This window comes from Aquila chrysaetos, chromosome 3 (assembly GCF_900496995.4).
Source record: "Aquila chrysaetos chrysaetos chromosome 3, bAquChr1.4, whole genome shotgun sequence".
NCBI lineage: Eukaryota > Metazoa > Chordata > Aves > Accipitriformes > Accipitridae > Aquila > Aquila chrysaetos.
Window position 1 is genome coordinate 71,516,317 of NC_044006.1, and position 22,805 is coordinate 71,539,121.

General features: G+C 40.3%; 1 protein-coding gene across 13 annotated transcripts in view; it reads left to right on the forward strand.

Annotated features, from left to right (window-relative positions):
- The window catches only part of KMT2C (lysine methyltransferase 2C), a 201,238-nt gene that overhangs the window by 165,703 nt on the left and 12,730 nt on the right, over window positions 1-22,805 (forward strand). For 10 of the 13 annotated variants that reach the window (XM_030008068.2, XM_041122094.1, XM_041122098.1 and 7 more), the window contains 13 exons: window positions 705-887; window positions 1,542-3,422; window positions 4,438-4,763; window positions 5,625-7,435; window positions 8,651-8,762; window positions 9,796-9,874; window positions 9,993-10,056; window positions 12,151-12,383; window positions 15,473-17,173; window positions 18,769-18,981; window positions 19,435-19,599; window positions 20,889-21,030; window positions 21,815-21,962. In XM_030008068.2, coding sequence (XP_029863928.1) covers window positions 705-887; window positions 1,542-3,422; window positions 4,438-4,763; window positions 5,625-7,435; window positions 8,651-8,762; window positions 9,796-9,874; window positions 9,993-10,056; window positions 12,151-12,383; window positions 15,473-17,173; window positions 18,769-18,981; window positions 19,435-19,599; window positions 20,889-21,030; window positions 21,815-21,962 — 7,058 coding nt within the window. The remainder of the gene's footprint in view (window positions 1-704; window positions 888-1,541; window positions 3,423-4,437; window positions 4,764-5,624; window positions 7,436-8,650; window positions 8,763-9,795; window positions 9,875-9,992; window positions 10,057-12,150; window positions 12,384-15,472; window positions 17,174-18,768; window positions 18,982-19,434; window positions 19,600-20,888; window positions 21,031-21,814; window positions 21,963-22,805) is intronic. The other 3 variants (XM_041122099.1, XM_041122096.1, XM_041122097.1) reach the window with 3 other exon arrangements.

Genomic DNA, 22,805 nt, shown 5'->3' on the forward strand with positions numbered 1-22,805 from the left:
TAGGCAACCCCTACTTGACAACTGCAAATAAAATTGTGAAAAAGAAGATGTGAGGGTTTGATTCAGAAAAGCAATTGCATCCCAGATAGGTGGTAAAACAGACTCTTTGAAACTTCCGTTAGATGCTTAAAAGTGTCAGTATGGCTGTAAAATGCCTCATTGAAGAGGAATTGCTTTTCTTCCATCCAATTTTTCCTGATCCATACGGCCATATCATATGTTTATACTGCTAACTTAACACAGACTGAGATCTATAGAGGCTATTTAATGGAGTAGACTGCATTTTTCTTGTCATTGAAGTTCTCCACGTTAGTGGCCTTTATTGATCCAAGCATCAACTGCTGTGCTCATGTCTTCAGATTGCAGACCACACCAATATGTGATCTGAAAGGTAAACTGGTGGGATTCATGCTTTCTTGGCACAGCACAGTACCTGAACAGACACTCCTAATGTATAGAAAACCTCTACTGCTAATAACTCCTTAGTTCTTTCCATGTATGTTAAATGCAGAATTTCTACACAGGTGAAGTATTTGCAGTCTGGAATTCCTTTTAAAGTGCATAATTTAATTTTCACAAGCAGACCTGTGATTAAAACAGGCTGTACAAATAATTTGGTGATAGATTTTGTAGGAATAACAGATGCAGTGTTCACGCTTAGCAGAAGAAAATAAGGCTAACTACATTTTTTTATCTTTTCCCAGCAAAAAGCCAGAGATAATAGAGCTGCTTTGCGCATCAATAAAGTACAGATGTCAAATGACTCCATGAAAAGGCAGCAGCAACAGGATAGCATTGATCCTAGCTCACGCATCGACTCCGACCTCTTTAAAGATCCATTAAAACAGAGGGAATCGGAACATGAGCAGGAGTGGAAATTCAGACAGGTGTGTTGCATTTAGGGTGTTTTGTTATTTTTCTTCCAGCTTCTTACTGCATTGTTGTAATGTGTTGTAATAAAATCAGTTTTAATCTTTCTTTGTAGAAGAGTATAAAGTCAGCCATTCTGCGTAGGAAGAAAACAGATGCTATCAGAAGAGAAGCTGCTTGTAAATGTTAGAAAACTTTGTTTTAAAACTTTGACTCCTAAATCATACCTATTATGGGAATAGCTTATTCTTTCTCTGTATGGCTGGCTGGTGCAGTAGTTTGTTTTTATATGCCCTATATTGCAGTAACCTTGTCCTGCAGACTACCACTTCAAATTGGGCTGGTTGTCTCTCAGAGCCCATTTGCCTCACATCAGTGCTGCATCTGTCATTAACGTTTCGTCTTCAGAGTATAAGGTTGGAAAGCAGTGCTGCTCTTTAGGCAACCTGGGAAATGCTTCTTCCCAGGCAGTCAAGGTGCATGCCAAGGTAATTGAACTTTACAAATAGCTAGACCCTCTGCTCCCATTGCATTTAAAATTTGCAATTTATAATTATTTATAATTGATCTTTGATGTGTCCTAAAGTTTTAATTATATATTCAGTCATCAGAAGGATTTTGTGTACTCTGGACATACAAGTGTAACCTTTTTCCTCATAATTTTAAAACAGCAAATGCGGCAAAAAAGTAAGCAGCAAGCCAAAATAGAAGCCACGCAGAAGCTTGAACAAGTGAAAAATGAGCAGCAGCAACAGCAGCAGCAACAGCAGCAGCAGCAGTTTGGTTCACAACAGCTCCTGAACCAGTCTGGCTCAGACACACCGAGCAGTGGGATCCAGAGCCCCTTAACACCACAGGCTGGCAATGGAAGTATGTCTCCTGCACAACAGACATTCCATAAGGATCTATTTACAAAGCAGCAGCTACCTGCTACGCCTACGTCAGCATCCTCAGATGATGTGTTCCTAAAACCACAAGCCCCACCCCCTACTCCAACCCGAATCCCAGTACATGATTCACTCTCTCAGTCTCAGACTCCTCAGACATCATCACAACAGATGTTTTCTCCAGGTTCCACAAACGCAAGACCTCCTTCTCCAATGGATCCATATGCTAAAATGGTGGGAACACCTAGACCAGCACCCATTAACCAGAACTTTGTTAGAAGAAATACCATTGCACCATTAGATACCTGTGCACCACAGTCATCCGTATCTAGGCCCATTCAGGTAACTGAACCATCAGGAAGCAGGCCTTCACCAGTCAGGGATTCATGTTCTTCATCTCCAGGTAGCAGTGATCCCTATGCAAAGCCACCAGACACACCCAGGCCTGTCATGGCATCAGAGCAGTTCTCCAAACCGCTGGGGGTCCCAAGATCACCCATAGTTATGGAACAGTCAGGGAAGGTTCCTTTAACAGCTGGAAGCAGTGATCCGTTTACTAAGCCGGCTCCTAGAACTGATACGTTTCAGAGACAGAGAGTAACTTCTGCTGATGCGTATGCACGGCCACCATTGACTCCTACTCCTACTCCTGTTGATGGTAGCCCTGGACCTTTTAAAACTCCTATGCGCCCACCCCAGTCCCCACAAGATCCTTACGCTTCGATGCCAACTACACCAAGGCGTGTTGCTGTTGATCCATATGAAAGGCCCGCTCTGACACCAAGGCCAGTGGATAACTTTTCCCATAATCAGCCGAATGATCCATACAGCCAGCCTCCCCTTACTCCCCATCCTGCAATAAAGGAGACTTTTGCCCATCCACCCCGGATAGTGCGACAACAGAGTGATTCTTTCCCTCAGTCTGGACCCATTCCAAGGCCAGCTTCTCAGGACCCTTACTCCCAGCCTCCAGGTACTCCTCGGCCAGTTGCTGATCCTTACGCCCAGCCTCCAGGAACTCCTCGGCCCACCACAGTAGATCCATATATGCAGCAACCACCAACACCAAGACCTGCTCAGCCAGCAGATTTATTTGCTCAGTCCCCAGCAAATCAGAGACATTCTGATCCGTACGCCCAACCTCCTGGAACACCAAGGCCAGTTCTCAATGATCCTTATTCTCAGCAACCAGCAACTCCAAGGCCAGGGATTCCAGAGAGTTTTAACAGACCTGCAATGGCAAGACCGGGACTAATACCAAATAGAGATCCTTTCCTGCAGACGCCACAGAACAGGTTGCAGGGCACTTTTGTCAGGCCATCAGATCCATGTTCTCAAACTCCCAGACCTGCAGGACCTGCAATAACGGATTCATTTAGCCATGGTCCAGCTGCTCCAGCACGTGACCCATATGATCAGCCACCGATGACTCCAAGACCTCAGCCAGAATCTTTTGGAACTGGCCAACTGGCCCATGATGCTGCTGAACAGCCACGGCCTGGATCTGAGGGCAACTTCAGTGCATCTGGAAATTCTCCGATGAGTTCTCAAGGACAACAATTTCCCAAAGTTTCACAAGTTCCTGGCCCAGCACCCACTACAGGAGTAACAGATACACAGAATACCATGAATATGTCTCAAGCAGATACTGAGAAGTTAAGACAGGTGAGAATAATGTTTAATACCGATGGTATTAAAATTTTGTAAGTAGAAGAATTTCCCCCATTCTTGTTGATATTTGACGTTTGTTGCCATTAAACATAGCTATATAATGTAGAATTACCTTCATTCACTTAGTATGTTAATTTGGTCCTCCTGGGTAGAACCTCAATATATAGAATATAGAAACATCAGTAATTTTTAAGGAGTTTGGACAAGATCCAAAAATGAAGCAAAGGCCATCTTTGAAGCCACTGAAGATGTAGACAGTTGGTCTGTAATAGCCCTTTTATCCACAGTGTGAGGGGAAAAAAACACCTTGAAAGGACAATTAATTCTGTAGAACTGATTGTCAGTGACTTGTTCACTGACTGAAAAAGGATGTATAGGCAAAGATCTCAGACTAGACATCTAACTCTTCAGTTGTCTGACGTGTTGAAGTGAATCCTAGCATTGGTCACTGCTCTTCTTGAGGCACATTCACTCTAGGTTTTTGTCAATGAATGTTTGGCAAACAGCTCTTGCTGAGATATAGAATTATATTCAACTTGTGGAAAGCTGCTTAGTCTTTTGTTTGGAAGGAGCAATGGGAAGTGGATTTAGCGGGAAAATTGGTAGTATTTACCTTACAAAGTCAGAGTAAATTCTGCAGCTTTGGCGTAAACGTCTTGCTGAATTTTCTTCAGTGGACCTCTAGTGACCTTTCTCCCTCAGAATATACTTTTTCATGTGGTAAAAGGGCCTGCATTATTGGAATAGAAAAAGGAAAAGAGAGTTGCTTGTATGTTAATTGGTAAAATGGGTTCACACTATACACTTTAACAAGAGGTCTGGAGATTAAGTGGTGTTACCAGCACCTTGCACCATTTGATCCCTCTTCTAATTTCTGAGGTGTGATTGTGGTAGTTTATAATATTTTTCTGTAGCGATTGAAGAATTTCTTTTCTCCGAAAGGCTTAACATAGCAGAGTGTAACACTTCAAAATTGTCAAGCACAACGATTTCTTTTTCCTTTAAACAGCGCCAGAAATTACGTGAAATTATTCTACAGCAACAGCAGCAAAAGAAGAATGCTGTTCGTCAGGAAAAAGCCTTGCAGGATGCAGCAGCTCCTACCCATGCAACTCCTCTTCAGCATTGGCAGCAAGACAACTTAAATCAAATTTTTAACCGCCCTCCTCCTCCGTATCCTGGGAATATTAGGTCCTCTGTTGTCCCTCCAGGCGGGCCAAGGTTCACCATATACCCAAAAGACCAACGTGGACCATTTCCGGCTGATGGGCAATTCAATAGACCCCAATTTCCAGGGGATATGAATGCCATGGGAATGAGACCTCATGGTCTTAGGTAAGCTCTTTGATCTCTTAAAACCAGCGTATTACAGGGGTGGTTTTACATTTACAGAAATTGTTAGATAAAGGGTGTTGTGGGTTTCTTTATATGAAGAATCATCTGTGTTGTCTACAGTAGCTGGTAATCTTCCTGAAGTCAGTATGTACAGTGAGTTTTCCTGTAAGCATCTGTAACATCAGAATATGTATTCTACACTAACACTGTTTTATACTGTCTTTTATTGGGAATTAATCAGAAATAAAAATGGAGAAACTGCAATCCTTGTGAAAGTTATGTGATCTGAAAGATCTTGTTGCCCATGGTTTTGGGGCATTTCTTTTTTTAAAAAGAAGTAAAAGGTCTGACTTCTGATGTTGTAATAATGAATAAGTGTAATATTCTTGTTTTCACTTAAAATGAATATGTAATTAAACATCAACTTCTGTCTTGCCATTTTTACAGTGAATGCTGTAGGAATGAATGAATTCCAGTATTGACGTAGATTGTCATCTCAGGAATTATTATTTTCAATATTTTGGATTTATTTCAGTAATTTCTAAATCCACACTATTATTTTTTACATTGAATTGCATTAACATGCAGTTTATTTACTAAGATGGTTCTTACTGTCAGTTTTCTATCAATTATTATTATTGGAATTGAAAACAGGTTGTTTATTAAACATAATTAAAGCAATTATTTTATTGTAGTCATAAAGCTCATTTAAATGTAAGCATAATTAGCCAAAATATTTATTTAAATATCTTGATGAATGCATCATGTAAAGCATTTTGGTGAATAGTTATTTAGTCAAATATGCCAGACTAGGCAGTCCTGAGAAGAAAGATTATTTAGTCTTTCATACTTTTATTTCAGATACGGGTTTCCAGGAAGTGGCCATGGTCCACCATCAGGTCAGGAACGTTTCCTCAGTCCTCAGCAGCCAATGCAACGTCCTGGAGTTCCCCCACAGCTGAGAAGATCTCTGTCTATTGATATGCCTCGTCCAGTGAACAATCCGCAAATAAATAACACGTCTGGGATCTCTCAACATTTTCCTCCACAGGGAATTCCAGTTCAGCAGCACAATATATTGGGTCAGGCATTTATCGAGTTACGTCACAGAGCTCCTGATGGGAGGCCAAGGCTGCCTTTTAACCCTTCTGCTGCAAATGTTATGGATGCAGCAGCACAACATCAACGACATGCAGGGTTTATACCCAGGCAGGAGTTTCCAGCCCCAAGACAGGCAGAACCACTGAGACACAATTCTCAAGGTATACCTAACCAGTTGCAGATGCCTACAAGTTTGGAGCACATGTCACAATCCCAGCAGGATCAAATCAATCCTGACAACCCACCTGCACTTGTAATACGTTCTCTAAGTCATCCACCAGTTGCTGATGCATTCCCAGGACCATCTTTGTCTACATCTGCACCAAGTGATGAATCTGCAAATTTACAGCCAAGCGATGGTCTAGAAGAAAAGCTTGATCCTGATGATCCTGCTGTAAAAGATTTGGATGTGAAAGACCTTGATGGGGTTGAAGTCAAGGATTTAGATGATGAGGATCTGGAAAATTTGAATCTAGACACAGAAGATGGGAAAGGAGATGAACTGGACACTTTAGATAATTTGGAAACTAATGATCCTCACCTTGATGATCTTCTAAGATCCGGGGAATTTGATATCATTGCATACACAGACCCAGGCCTTGATGTGGGGGATAAGAAAGGAATGTTTAATGAAGAACTAGATCTTAATGTCCCCATTGATGACAAACTAGATATCCAGGGCAAGGCAGAAGAACCAAAACAGAAAGAACAAGGTGATAGAACTGTTTCCCCTCCTGAGACCCAGTCTCCACAGAAGAAGTCTGCTACAGAAAATGAAATTAAAACAGAAGTACTTTCCCCAAACACTCAGGAGGAAAGGAAGAATGAGAACGAAAAAAGTGATGGAAATGCTGAATCCACAAGTACTCAACAGGCTGCTGAAGTGGAGTTAAAGGATGGAGAAAAGACTCCTGCGCAGCCTGCTAACCCAGAATTCCCTGACAAAACTACTGCTGTTCCTAGTCAAGAATCAACTGTGCCTAGTCCAGATGCTCAGGGATCTGCTCCACTGCCTGTTCAAGGAGCAGTAAGTTCCTGCAGTATTTCTGGGTCCACACCAGTCCTCTCAAGTTTGCTAGCTAATGAAAGCTCAGATAATGCTGAAGCAAAGACTCTAGGATCTCCATCTCAATCTTTGCCAACAACACAAATGAACCATGCATCAGGTATTCCGCAAACGCTAATGACACCTGGTGGACAGATCTTGGAAAACACTTTAAATTCAAATTTGACCATGGTTCCACGAATGAACCATAATTTTTCTCAAGGGTCACCAAATCCAGGATTTATTCAGGGTCAGTCATCTAATCATAACTTTGGGACAGGACAGACATCTAATCAAACTGTGGCTGTAACAAACCGTCCTGGTCCTAGTGGCATATCTGGTCCCCAACAGATAATGCTCCCTCAACCGTTAGCTCAACAACAAAATCGAGAGAGACCACTTCTGCTAGAGGAACAGCCACTTCTTCTGCAGGACCTTTTGGATCAGGAAAGACAGGAGCAGCAGCAGCAACGACAGATGCAAGCCATGATTCGCCAACGTTCAGAGCCATTTTTCCCCAATATTGGTATGTGGGTGATTTATTTGTCTGCATTCTGGTTAGTTTTTAAAAAATACAACAATAAATAGCTAAATAATCTATAGCACTGAAAGAAGCAGGTAGATGCATGGAGCTTGAACAAAAAACAACCTACCTAGTAGGTACAACGGGAGTCTAGAAATGGAGCATGTAGGTGGAATTCTGAACTCCATGGCAAGGCTCCTGTTGACATTACCAGGATCAGGGTAACTCTGCATTACTGCTAATTTTTCTGACACCAGCTCTGTCGCATATTCTCTTTATACATTTTTTTGCAGTGTTTAGTGTGTCTCAAGGAAGGGGGTCATCGAAAGCTGTACTGCTAACTCACAATCTAGGCAAGGCTCAGAAACATCACAAATAATTGTGCACATACTAAAAGCATTTCAGATAAACTGTTATTTCCTGTTCAATGTAACATAGCAGTTTGAGCATTCAGATAAAGACCATGACTATTCTTTAATTGTTATTAATGAAATATGAAATTTTAAGAAATATTAGTTGTAACTACACTGGCCATCAAGGCTGTTTTGTTCAAAAGACAAACTTAACCTACCCCCTAAGTCACACTTCCATATTTGTAGTGTGGCTAGAACGTGCTGGAGCCACCCGACGTGGCTAAGGTGACCTCCAGAGGTCCCTTCCAACCTCAGCCGTTCTGTACTCCCATTTATCCTGCTCTGTGTGAGGCACCTAGCGGGAGAGACAGCCAAAAGGCAGAGTTCACTATGCTTTTCAGATGCTCTACGGGGCCTATGCTTTTCTGCCTGTAGTGCTACTGGTAATTACAGAGTAACTAAACTGTTTCCTTAGTACGTTAGTGGTGGTGTGTCAGTTTTGCCAACTGAACTCACAGAAACAACTCTTCTTCCTGATTCTTAAACCTATGAATAGAATTTATTAATCTGTTGGGTCATAGGCCAGATTTGGTCTAGAGCCCTTCTCAGACTGACCTGCTTTTCTTTGTATGTTGTGGCTGAAAACAAGGACAGTTGCTGCTGGAGTAACTTTCCTTAGAGGATATATGAAACTACATATTAACCATGAATTTCAAAGTGGAGAGGACAAGTAATGTGAAATAGTAATGCAATTATGTTGTTTTAGTGATGATTTATGCATGAACTAGATCTAAACAAGTCAGTTCCAGTTAATAACTTGTAATGTTCAGCTATGTAATTCACTTTTACTGTTTTTCTTTTATAGACTTCGATGCAATTACTGATCCCATAATGAAAGCAAAAATGGTAGCTCTTAAGGGGATCAATAAAGTCATGGCGCAAAGTAACATGGGGATGCCACCAATGGTTATGAACAGGTAGGCAATGCTCGATACCATTACTTAGGGCTACAAAATGTAAAAGGAAATGATAGAGCTAGGGGAAACTGCGCACAGGAAATGAAAACATTCGGAAGTGGAAAAAGATCTTTTTGTCATGTAGTTCATAGTCCATGCTAATACAAGATCATCTCCTAAGAATAAAACTAGTGTGGCAATAGAAACTATAAAAAGTATTAAAACGCATCAGACTTGTGTTCCAGTTGTAATGTCATTGGTCAACATGGCTTCACTGTTGATGTTTTTCTTGTTTTCCCACTTACTAATTATGTAATGACATCTTTCCCATGCATTGTGGTTGAAAACTGTTGATGGCCATGTAACGGTTAAGCTTCATGTTGCAGCATATAATTTAATGCTAAGTATAATTAAGATTTAGCCCAAGTAATGGAAATTTAATCCTCTCTCTAAATCTGTTCTGAGGAGAAGGAGCTATGAGCTGTGTAGACTTCACCATGACTGCCTTTACAATAGGTGGAGAGTCTATGGGTCAGGAAGGATCTGCACCTTTTCTATTTATGTGGCACTTATGTGTGTTTTCTCCTTCCTAACACATACTGCAGTGTTACATCATAATATGTAGCTTACCAGAAGCATACATGTACCCAATTCTAGTTGAATTTGCTGGTGACCATGCTATCTAAATCCATTAAATCTTTTTTTTTTTTTTTTTAATCATAACATAATAAAACACAACTACAGAAATTTTTTTGTGTGTGTGCATCTTCACTGTTTTAGCACAGTGTTTACATCATGTTTACATCATGTTTACTTCATCTCTCTGAAACGTGTAAGATGCAATAGTTTCACCCGAGGGCAAAGTGTTGTAGCATCAAATGAGAATTAATATTCTCCTGATGTTGAAAAAGTTTGATACAGAAGTTCAAACAAATGTATGTAAAATATTTGGATGCTTTGTGTAAGGTCAGTGTAGTACAAAAGGTTGTCTCTCCCCTAAAATACTCACCAGTTTTAAAAGTTATGATTTCACTTTTGTTTTATGTATCAATAGGTTTCCCTTTATGGGTCAGCCAGTGCCAGGGGCTCAGACCAGTGAAGGCCAAAATCATATGCAGCAGGCAATTACACAGGTAATACAACTTGATATGGGGTTTAAACAAAAGTGTTTAATAATGATAACTAGTTTTTGGTTTTTTAATTGAATCATGATTTAATATCCTTGTCTGTACATTTTACTGAAATTTCTAGGATGGAAGTTTGACACCTCAGATTTCTAGACCTAATCCTCCCAATTTTGGTCCTGGTTTTGTCAGTAAGTACAGATTTAATAATTTATTGTATGTTGATGTTTCATTCTGCAGTTCTGTTTTCTTTAAAACAAAATATCCATAAATGGATCCTGTCTCTCAAAAATTCATCCTTTTAAAATTGAGTCATTTTATCATTACGATACCAACTAATAAAGGAGTGCACAGTAAATGCTATTAACATTTTTTTCTAGAAGCTATCTTCAGAGAAACACCATAAGGAAAGAGGGAAGCATAACAAACAGAAAATTAGCATTATTTGGATTTGTGTGAGGATAGTAATCTATTAACTGACAGACTGCTATGTCAGAAACCTGGTGTTTGGTTGTGTTGTAGTATTCTAAGCTCAGTGAGAACAGCAGTCTATATTGATGGGGGGGTGTTATTTCAGAAGCAGAAAGTTTTGTACATCATCATTGTCATTTTACCAAATACCAATAAAAGCTTTTCAGGCATTAGTTAAGCAAGACTGGCTGGGAACGACAATTGTTGAAAGCAGAAATACATAGCACCTGCATTTTGTGTTCCTTGTTTCTGGTTGCCCTAGATCAATTGTAAATCCTAGTCTCTGTGATAAGAAAGATTTATTAGCAGAAATTACAACTGAGCATATGTTGGGAGAGGAAGACCACATATAAAAAAGCATTTCTGTCACTGCAAAAACTTTACTTGATATTTATGAATAAGAAACAGAAGTAAACACCTTCACCTTTTCCAGAAACTGGAGTAGCAGCACTGAGTATGCAGTAAGGAGCTTTTGCAATATTATCTGTATTAATTTCTGGTGAGATTTGACATAGCACTCGGGGGTGGCCTCACTGTGGTTGGGGTGGTGGTGGTTCTGACCACTTGAGAAAATCTGTTTCTTGTTTCAGTAGTAGTTACTCTACCTGGAACTTGTTAATATTTCCGTACTTTCATTTGCACTTTCACGTTGCTCCCCTCTGCAGTTACTCTCCATCGTTTCCACTCAATTGTCCCTTCAGGTTATGTGATTAGTTTTGCAGAATTTATTGTTGAAAGAATGGGCACCCCTTGAGACTGTAGCTAGCTCTGTGAATTGATTTAGTTGAGCCGTTAGAGTCGATCGCTGTTGCTACCGCAGTGACTGTTAAAAGTAGAAGGTGGTAGGGACTGGAGCACAAGGAGGACGTGGTTATATTGAAAACATACTGTTGTGTAGGTATCTTTATTAAACAAACTTTCTTTACAAGGAAGATGCATGCCGTATTCCTGGTTATCCAGCTCGTTGCCACGATGCGATCAGGAGACAAATGATACCATCACCAAACCGTCTCTCTTGCCTTCTGGGCTTAGTGCAGATCAAGTGTTATCAGACATGATTGTTCTGCCTCAAGAAAAACATCTGAGAGCAATGGACTGCTCATAGCAAATGAGCATTTCTCATTTGTAAAAAGAGTAATGTCTCAGTTACAGTCTAAATGAGAGCACGTTTGTTTGTGGGGAGGAAAAGGCACTGGTGCTGAAGGCCCTGTGCAGAGGGCTGACAGACAGTTATTTTTACAACGACAATATCTTTCATTTCATGAATATTTGATGGATGTTTATCACTTTAATTTTTTTCTTAGAAGTAGTACTAAAAATAGATCTTGTATGTACAAAACTCTTCTGCAAACACCCAAATTAATGAGGCCGTGTTTCCTGTAAGTTTGTGTCCTTACTCCCTAACCTCTTTCTCTCTCCCTGAGTACTTCCAGAGGTCGTCCATGTCCCCTCTTCTGTGGCAGAGCAGGGTACCACCAGGTTCTGTAGCTGCAAGCTATGCTTGCTCACTGGCTAGCAAGTGCACATTTACTGGTTAGACAGCAGGCTGGTGTCTTTTGAAATTCAGGGACTATGTTAAAACTGCTTTCTCTCAATAAATGCAGTAATTTGGATCTCTGTCTCCTTTACTCAAATCACTCCAAGAGCTTAGTATCTCTTGAGATAACAAGTCCTCTGTCAAATTTGGCTGAACTTGACCAATGGTTTCTTAAAACAAGGCAGGAATCTGATAGTTAAACTTAATCTCTAAAAAGTAGGATGGGAGCTCACCCCCAGGATGAGATCATATCATACTTAATTTCCCTTTTCTCTAGATGATTCACAAAGAAAGCAATATGAGGAATGGCTGCAAGAAACACAACAACTTCTTCAAATGCAGCAGAAGTACCTTGAGGAGCAAATTGGAGCGCACAGAAAATCAAAAAAGGCACTCTCAGCAAAACAGCGTACAGCCAAGAAAGCTGGCCGTGAGTTCCCAGAAGAAGATGCAGAACAGCTTAAACATGTTACTGAGCAGCAAAGTATGGTCCAAAAACAGCTAGAACAGGTAATCATCTGGAACCCAAACTGATCGCCTTAATACTAAGCTGTCATACTGGTATGACTCCTTCCTTTAAATCTTCTAAAGGCGAGTTAAAATGCTTAAATACAGTGGAGCTTATTTAAAGGGAGCCGCTCCCTATCTTATTTTGTCTGTGTAACAGCATTACTCTGGATTGCTGGTGACAGTGGTGGTGTAGAAGAATATGCTATGGCAAACGTTATGACAAAAAGCTGGTTTAGTACTTTGGGAAGAGGGGAAATTGCTTGGCAAAATGACTTGCAGCGGAGTTCCTGGCACCATGAAAAGCATAAATGAAGGATTCAGAGGAAAGTCTTAGCATGTAGGGCTTTGTTTCAGTCTTGAATGAAGCTCGTAACTCAGTCTTTTTCAGGTGTCCTTACGTAATCAAAACCTCTTGGTTATATGCCAGTTAAACGTTACTGTTTGAAAATCTCTTTTCATTATTATCTTTAGTGTTAGTCTAGTTTTATGATCTATTTAGTTCCTAGACGCTGATCATCAGTGAGTGTTATCTGTTATTGCATCATGGAATAATACAGGTCAAAGGGATATCTGGAGATCATCTAGTCTACTGCTCAAAGTAGAACTAGCTTCACGGTTAAATCGGGTTGCTCAGTGCCTTATCAGTCAAGTTTTGTAAGTCTCAAAGGGTGGAGATTTCCCAGCCTCTCTGGGCCCCTGTTCCAATGTGTAACCACTTTTACTGGGTTTTGGTTTTCTTTCTCTATATTCATTTGGAATTTCACTTGCTACATCTTGTAACTGTGATTGTAGTAAATGAGATTAAAGTTAAACCTGTGGTAGCTTTGATAAATCTATGCCTTTGCCAATGATATTGAATGCTGTGTTCCTCAAGGCAGTGTTTATAAATCATCTGGCATGATTGTCAGGATCAGCTAGACCTGCTGAACATAAAAATACTTTAGAATTATCCTTTATTAATATGAGGGAAAAAATTGGCAGCAGGCTGCTTGGAAAGAAGGCCTGAGTGATACCTGACCCTTGAGTTCTTGCTCCTGTGTTGCTTCAAGACACAGTATGCGCTGGATGGAATATTAGTTGACTTGTTTTTTCACTATGTGGAAGAAGGATGGAACAAATAAATTATGTCTACATAATTTCTTCCTTTTTCTTTTTTTCCCTTCCACAATGAATCACAAGTAGAATAAATGCAAAAAAAAAAAAATTAACCGATCTTTACAATACATACGTCAGTCTAGTCTTACAGTGGAGTTATGTTGAAGTAACGGCTGCTAATCATGACATTACTGGCAGATTCATTTAGTGCACCACAATTAGTAGGTTCTTTTATTTTTCATTTTTAAACTTAAGTTTCATATACCGCCAGTAAATGCCCTCCAGTCTTCTTCAACCACTGATTTATACCAGTCATCCACATCTAAACAACATTTCGTTACATACCTAGTAGGAGCTTAAATAAGGTTTTATTAAAGTATATTTTTAAGGACCTTCTATTTGAAGCAATTTACCACTCTTTCAAATCAGATCAAGTAATTTTTCTGTAATCAAGCTTCTGTCAGTTTTTGAAAAGGGCAAAGTCTGTATATGTATATATAGAGAAAAGAGATCTCAAATCCCTGTGAATTGCTGGTCCTGGAGACAGGCACAGAGAAACTGGATCTGACTTTGTGCAACACGAGCTTATGTCTGACAGGGTTATTAGCTCAGGCACAGAGCCACGCAGACACTACCATATTGTCTCTGTGGCCAGGGCAGTTTAACTGCTTTGGTGTGGCACTGTGCCTGTGCTAATAAGCTCTGCCTTGTTCTCCCCTACGCTGTTAAAATCACCAGGTCGATCTGCGCAGGTCGGCTGAGGTCCAGCTGGGTGTAGTCAGTACTGGTCCTTTGAGATCTCAACTAATTCCAAGTACAGTCACATGGCTGATCTGCCACTGCAGATCCTGGGAGGGCGTAGTGGTTTGGATGCCTCATTGTATGGGCATACAGAGCCAACACAGGTTTAGTGCTGTATACCCACGGAGAAGTCCTGGAGCGCTGGACTGTGCAATGCAGTTGGTGGCTTTATGCAGTGGCACTGCTTAGCTGGCGGTGTCAGTGCCAAGCCAGAGCTCATAAATCATATTGGACCTGAGATTACTGTGTAAATAGCCTTTTGGGTGCATCTGTCCTGCATTCTGGAGTGTGTCCTGTCATATCTCTGTTATGCTGAGCTTTCTGGCTTGTCCCTTGCCCCAGATAAAGGAGAGTGCTATCAAACATTTTTAATTATGTTACAGACCTTTTCTATCAGTACAAACAGCAAATGGAAGTTGTGGAAGTCATAATCTAATGTATAGAAGTGAGAGAGAGATTTCCAATAATGTACGTATTATTAACTGGTGGATTACAAGTCATTTTATTTTTTCGAGAGAGCAGTGTAGTTAGGTATCTGTTGTGTTTCTGAAATGCTCTTTCTTGTCTGGTTGACACTGTCATACCCTTCCATTGGCTTCTCCTGCTTGCCTTAAAAATAAACTACTAGGCTTAACTTTTAGTGTCCAAGTTGAGTTTATTTTCATCCTAAAATTTAAAATTTTCAAGCAGCGATTACCATTTTCGTCTGCTGTGTGATGTTTGAGGATCTGTCTGTGAATAAATGGGAATCTTCCTTGCTGTTTTCCTGCAAACTTTTCCGTTTCAATTAAATCTCTTAAAAATTTTTGCTGATGTGTGAAGATCGTACATCTCATTGTTTCCTTTTTCCTGTGTGTTCACAACTATTGTTATCCTGCACATGGATGCTAAGATCTGTAGGACAAGGATCACTTCTGGTTAAGGTTTGTATATTTTCTAGCACAGTGCAGTCTTGGTATGTAATTAGGACTTTGAGGCACTGTTATTTTTTCTACTGTTTTGGGATGGATAGTATTTCTAATGAAATAATGGCTATTTAGCCTTAAAAGGGGAGACAAAATAAGATTGTGCAGAAGTGCTATTTTTGCCTGAGGTTCGTTGTCTATTGAAATTATTATGGTGAGTTACATGTTTTATACTACTCACATAGTCAATACATGTCAGAGATGAATAATGACTTTTTTAATTTTTAGATTCGAAAGCAGCAGAAAGAGCATGCAGAACTAATTGAGGAATATCGAATCAAGCAGCAGCAGCAGCAGCAGCAGCAGTGTGGAATGGCACCCCATGCTATTATGCCAGGCGTCCAGGCTCAACCACCAATGGTTCCAGGAGGAACACCACCAGCAATGAATCAGCAAAACTTCCCCATGGTGGCACAACAGCTCCAGCATCAGCCACATACAGTGGTAATCCCCGGGCAATCCAACCCAACCAGAATGCCAAATTTATCTGGATGGCAATCTGCAAATGCCCCTGCAAGTCATATTTCCATGAATCCAGCAAGGATGCAGCCTCCAATGACACCGTTGCCAATTACTCCTGCTACACCAGCTCCTGTGCCTGGTCCAAATGCAACTGCACAGTCAGGGCCGCCACCAAGGGTGGAGTTTGAGGACAATAACCCTTTTAGTGAAAGTTTTCAAGAGCGGGAAAGAAAGGAGCGTTTACGAGAGCAACAGGAACGGCAACGCATTCAGCTTATGCAGGAGGTAGATCGACAGAGGGCTTTACAGCAGAGAATGGAACTAGAACAGCACGGTATGATAGGGTCTGAATTAAATAACAAAACATCCTTATCTCAGATACCTTTCTTTAATTCTGATCTACCTTGTGATTTCATACAAACTCCACGACCTCTTCAGCAGTCTCCACAGCATCAGCAGCAACAAATGGGGCAAATTCTGCAACAAGGTTCTGTGACCTCGCCTCCTGCCACAAATTTTATGCAAAGCAGTGAGCGAAGGCCAGTGGGACCTACAGCTTTTGGACCTGATGCATCTGCTGTTCCAGGTGGAGCCCCTAATTTCCATAATGTAAAACAAACTCATGGGAATCTCCCTGGGACTACCTTTACGCAGAACCAAGTCAGGCCTCCATTTGCTTCTGCTGTACCTTCATCTACAGTACTCAGCAGTGGTGCCCCATGTGGTTCTGACACTAGTGTGCCCCAGGCAGCAAACTTCCCTGGATCGAGCCAGTCTCTCATACAGCTGTATTCTGACATAATCCCAGAAGAGAAAGGAAAAAAGAAAAGGACACGAAAAAAGAAAAAGGACGATGATGCTGAGTCAATAAAAGCTCCGTCAACTCCACATTCAGATATAACTGCACCATCAACTCCAACTATTTCTGATTCTACCTCCACCCCCACAGTTAACACCCCCAATGAACTTTCACGTCATCAGGATGAGCAAGAGTCAGTGGAGTTAACGGGCCCATCAACATCAAATGCAGGAGAGAGCCAGACCTCTCCAGAGCTGGAATGTAAGCTCCCCAACAGCAATCTGCCACAGAAACAGCCAAGTGTAAATACAGAGGCTGAAAAGGCTAAAACAGATACGCCTACCAGCATTCAAGAAGTTAAACTAGAAAGGGCAGAAACTGATCAATGCTCAGGTCAAGCTGAGCCTAAACCAGAAAATCCAAGCAATATTAAGGTGGAAGAAGATAAGGTCACATCACAGCCTGCCTCTTCAGCTCAGAGTCCAGCACAACCAGCTAGTGTTCCAGCAGCGAAAGGGGAGTCAGGGAACGAATTGCTGAAACACCTGCTTAAAAATAAGAAGTCCTCATCTCATCTAAATCAGAAATCGGAGAACAGCATCCGAACAGAAGAGGAGGCTTCTGGGGATAAGAAGTTAACAGAGAAGCAGAATCCAGCTGAAGGAATGGTGAGCCTGTTACTGGTTTCATTATACAGTGGTCATCAACAGTCAAAGGCTAGTTTGTGCCTTTACTGCGGGCATTTGTGAAAAGGTGGGGAGATAACCTACCTGCACAAGGGTGGAATAAAAGCTTTAAGGAATTTTTTACCTCCCTTACTGCCTTTTCTCCATGAGTAAATTATCCGTGTTACAAAAACAAATTTTAATATGACTTTGTAGATCAGTGTATTCAGAAATTATTAAAACGCAAAAACTAGTTCTTCTGTAGATAATCATCTCAAAAAATGCCACTTCCTAATGTTTACCAACATTAAGGCAAGATTTTACAGTATGACTCTTAATTACCTACTAGTATTTACAGTGTATGGTATGTCTGTATGCTGCTTTCTTCTGTGACTCCATGTTACTCGTGTATAGGATGACCTGTGTGCCTTTGCAGAGGCATAGGGCTGGGCTTCACACCCCTTCATCTGCACCATTTGGAGTCTTCTGTGAATGTACCAAGTCCATTCTCATTTTTTGCCTCTGAAAAGCATATACTGTCTCTAATTTTAGTAGAGACTATGCTGTAGGATTTTTATCAAAACTGTGAAATTGTTAAATCTCCTAGAATTGCTGGATTTCTGTGTTACAGAATATCTCTCTAATTAATTCTACTTTAATGGAAGGGAGCATTAATTCTTTATATTAATGGCATTATATGATTTAATAATTTATAAAGTTCTTAAAAACAGAACTAAAGAAAATTGCTCTCTGTGGAGGTAGAATACACTACGCTTATATTTGTTGGTCATTTTATTGTAATCTTTAATCTCTACTTAGTTTTGTTTTATGACTGCCTAAACTCTAAATGCATCCTTGAAACAAAATTTAAACACTTTCAAAATGAATAAAGACTGATAAAAATAAAGGTAATTGTGAGCAGCAGGTAACTTAGGTAAGTGTTAAAGACCCACAGTTAAAACGTGACAGGAATGGTGGTGAGAGTACTGGTGGTAGGGGTCATCTAGAGCTGTTTAAAATAATAATTGATAGAAAGAAATGGGACTTTCTTTTGGCTTGCCACTATCCGTTGTGTTACCAAGTCCCATTCTGATTGCTTTTACACAACTATCCTTTCATGTGAAGAATGGCTTTGCAAATTCGTACTGAAAGTATGTAAGCAAATGGTATAATCCAGAAGTGTTTCACAGTACTGTTTTTGTTTCTAACCTCAAAATACATTTGTATTATATTAATTTACAAGCCTTTTTTCTGTAACCAAGTCTGCCTTTCATTATGCCCTCGTGAAGATCTCTAAGGTTGCATGCACGTGTAACTTTATTTTAGGGGGTATTCAGAAGGAAATGTTTCTGGTCTGTGAGTTTTTAATGAAGTTTTCAGATGTCAGTGGTGTTAACGGTAAGTCATAATTCTGTGTGCAGGGATAGTACAGCAGTTACAGTTGCCAGTGAGACAGCAAAGTAAACCATAAAATACAGTTTGTTATCAATGAGATTTATTATACTGTGTGTGTTCTTTTAGACTATCGTGCAGTAAATTTGAATGAGCTGTATTAAAATGTCAAAAATTCTGCTTCACTTTATTTTTTTTTCTACCAGCAAACTGCAGGAAACCAGATGCAAGGTGCACTTGGGTGTAGTAACAGCCAGCTTCAGAGAACAGATGTAGGACCTGAAACCAAGAAACAGAGAAATAAGCGAACTCAGAGGACAGGAGAGAAGGCAGCTCCTCGGTCCAAGAAAAGAAAAAAAGAGGAAGAAGAAAAGCAAGCTATTTACCCTAACGCTGATACATTCATCCAGTTAAAACAGGTAGGTATACAGATGCTGGGTAATGCATCAAGAGGATGCTTGAAAGAGTGGACTTCTGATGATGAAAATGAAGTTTATCATTAAGTTGAATTTTGAGTACAGGGTGGAGAAAATGAAAACTTCCACAAAACCAGGAAATGTAAAGTTTTGGTTTTATTTCAATTTGGAAGATCTGCTGACATGGCAGGCATTTGGTAGTCTCAAAGCTGTGGAGTTCCTGTCAGCTCTGGCAGCCTCTGTGGCTGAATTGGCAGGGAGCCGGAGCTGCGGTTCTGATGGACAGGGGACTACCTTCCTTAACAAAAAGAGGCCTGTGTTTGATACAGTTTTCTGATAGAGGGTAAATTCTGATTATTTTTTAAAATTGGAAACCACTGTACTGATACTTGGAGATTTGCAATGCTTCTATTTTATAGTTAAATTAATTTCTAACTTTTTTTTCTTTTAATATAGCAGCTTTCTCTGCTGCCTTTGATGGAACCAATAATTGGAGTGAGCTTTGCACACTTTCTTCCCTATGGCAGTGGCCAGCTAAATGGTGGAAATCGACTTGTAGGAAGTTTTGGTAGTGCTACTCTTGATGGGGCTTCAGATTACTACTCCCAGCTCATTTACAAGGTATGGTTTTAATTTGTATTTCCATTGTGTGCTCTCTGTGGGAAAAGAAGTTCACAACTTTATTACTAGTAGTTGGTTAGAGTGCCTGCCTTTTATGCAAGCAGAAGAAAATAATTTTCTGTTGCTAGACTAGATGGACAGTGCAGTAGTAAAACAGTGACCATTGTTTTACTGGCTGAAAGGGGAAGTCAGTTCTGGAAACTGTGTTGTAAACTAATTAAAAACTACAGGTATTCCTTTTACAAATGGATGCTAAATAGTGAAAATTGTAATTACAGTTTTATGGAGCAGAAAAGGCTGAATTCTCAGTACTTTGCAAAGTCATTGAAAGCATTAAAGCATTTCTTAATGTGAATTAAATGGGAAGTAGACTTTTCTCATTTGTCCACTAAGCCCTGACTAAGAACGTGAGGACTCTGAACAAAATAGACTGTTTGTTGACAAGCTAATAACCCACAGAATTTAAAACTCAGTCTCTGAGATCAGAGTGGCAATATTGGGAGAGCAGCAAGATAGCAAGCAGACAGAATCAAATTTGCTGCTTGGCTACCCTGATATAAAAACTTCAGTAACTTATTAAAGAACAGTGGTGTTTACTCCAGCCTTACGTGGCATCTAAGCTGAGAATGTGATCTAGCAGAAATAGTTGCTGTGGTCAAAAGTGAATAATAAGTATTAGCTTCGTAGGCATGACTGCAACAAGAACAGATACTGAAGTTCTCATTTAATTTTCGTTTAAAATATGGGCAGTTAAGTAAACTAGCGAGAAGTAGCCTGGAGTGTGAACTTGAAGAGTGTCTGCTTCTCCACGGTAACTGGTTCAGTGAAAGCTCATCCTGTGCTAAATGTGAGGTAGCTTCCCTTTTAGTGAGAATCGGGTAAGCTGTCTTGTTTATGGTGATGGAGAGTCACTGTGGAATAACTCTCTCAATCTTAAGTTCAGACCTTTGTTTAAACAGTAGGAACTTATAGGGGCTCCTAAACCATTTCTAAAAATGTCCTTTGTGCTTTTCTGTAAATAATTTAGCTATACCTTGTTTCAGTAATGTATACTCCTCATGTAAACTATTTCTCTGATACCATTGATACAAAAAAAGCAAAGCATTGTGTCTTTTATAGTAGATACTTGTATGTATTTGGTCACGTACTTGAGAATTAACTATTGCTGCTTATCAGTGCTACCTCCGGGTGTAAAAATATGTGAGTGGGTTACATTATCTAGTACTAGAACAAGGGAAGTTTTCACCCTGTGTTCCGTGGCTGATTTACAGTTCTTTAATCTCATGCAGCAGAACAATCTGAGCAATCCTCCGACACCCCCAGCCTCTCTTCCTCCCACACCACCTCCAGTGGCATGCCAGAAGTTGGTAAATGGCTTCGCAACCACTGAGGAACTTGCTGGCAAGGCTGGTATGTTAGGAGGTCATGATGGTAAGACTAACATGTATTGTTTCCATCATAAATGAGTTAAGTTTGTAGCAAATTACAAAATAGATAACTGGGATGATTTTCAGTTTTTATAAAAGACGACTGTAGCAACAGTATGCCTAGACTCTTTAAGGTTGTAATCATTATTATCCAGCTTTATTTTACACCAGTATAACGTCAGATGATGGCTTTTTCTCTATGCGCTTTTGAAAGCATGTTGAGAGCTAGAAGCACTCTTAAGAAATGAAAAAGAAAACCTTAAAATAATTTTTTTTTATGTCCAGTACAAGTGACTAACCAGGTAGTTGAGTGAGCTCAAAAGCAGTCTACACAAAGTATATCCTCAGCAGGCTTTGTAGTCGGCATGTGTTTTCTGCTGCTTGTAATTTGGTCAATTAAAATTGCTTTCCATTAAATAAAACTTTATGCTGTCTCTTCATAAGGACTGTTCAGTGATTACAACGCTTTTTTCCAACCCCTTTTCCTTTGTTGTTACAAAGTTGTTGATTTTATTTTTTTAAGTAAAACAAAAATCCTCTCATATTGGCAGAAGGCATACTCAAAAGCCTTTTGAGCACTTTTTGCTCAAAATTTGCAGTTTTTTTAAAAAATAGAGATTAATCATGAACAGTCAAAAATTTTTGAACTACAAGTGGATGAGAGTGGTGTTACCATCTGCTGTAAAGCCTTGGTTGTATCAGGGAGCCACCAATACCCCGATACATAGAATGTTATCAATGGAAGAGCTGTACAGATGTCTCATTGTGCTGTGCATTTCTGGTTTTAGTTACCAAAGCTCTGGGACCAAAGCAGTTCCAGTTGCCTTTCAGACCACAAGATGATTTATTAGCAAGAGCAATGGCTCAGGGCCCTAAAACTGTGGATGTTCCTGCTTCACTTCCAACACCACCTCACAACAATCAGGAGGAGTTAAGGTAGGTTTTTCCTTGACATCTTCAAAAATGTATTTGGAGCAGATTCTGTGATCTTTTAGTAGGAGATGAGACTGTGAAGGTGTGAAGAAACGAAATCCATTGTGCACAGCCACACAGTGCGGAGAACGTAATGGGATAGTATGTCCTGGTTAACTCTTAGCATTCCACGTGTAGAGAGCAGCATAGTGAAATAGGTGACTTCTGCCACTGCTAGACTTTAGATTCTGTTAATTTGTTAAGAATTCATTACCTTGCTCTCTTAAAAGTGGAAGAAAACTACACAAATTGATGTTTTTCCTGGAGCAGCATGGTACTGTTGCACAATGACAGTACATGACTGCTTTACTAGACAGCAGCACGCTGCAAGAGTCAGCCTGAAAACTCCCCAGCTCTACTCAGTTTGTGTTACCATATGAGAAATGCTTGCTAGAACATGAGTCTCCCTACAAAGATCTTCCCTTTTGCCTCCCTTTCACTTGCCATACTGTCCTGGTTTCAGCTGGGATAGAGTTAACTGTCTTCCTAGTAGCTGGTATGGTGCTATGTTTTGAGTTCAGTATGAGAAGAATGTTGATAATGCTGATGTTTTCAGTTGTTGCTAGTAGTGTTTAGACTAATGTCAAGGATTTTTCAGCTTCTCATGCCCAGCCAGCGAGAAAGCTGGAGGGGCACAAGAAGTTGGCACAGGACACAGCCAGGGCACCTGACCCAAACTGGCCAACAGGGTATTCCATACCATGGGACATCACATCCAGTATAGGAACTGGGAAGTGGGGGCGGGGAATCGCCGCTCGGGGACTAGCTGGGTGCCGGTCGGGTGGTGAGCAATTGCACTGCGCATCA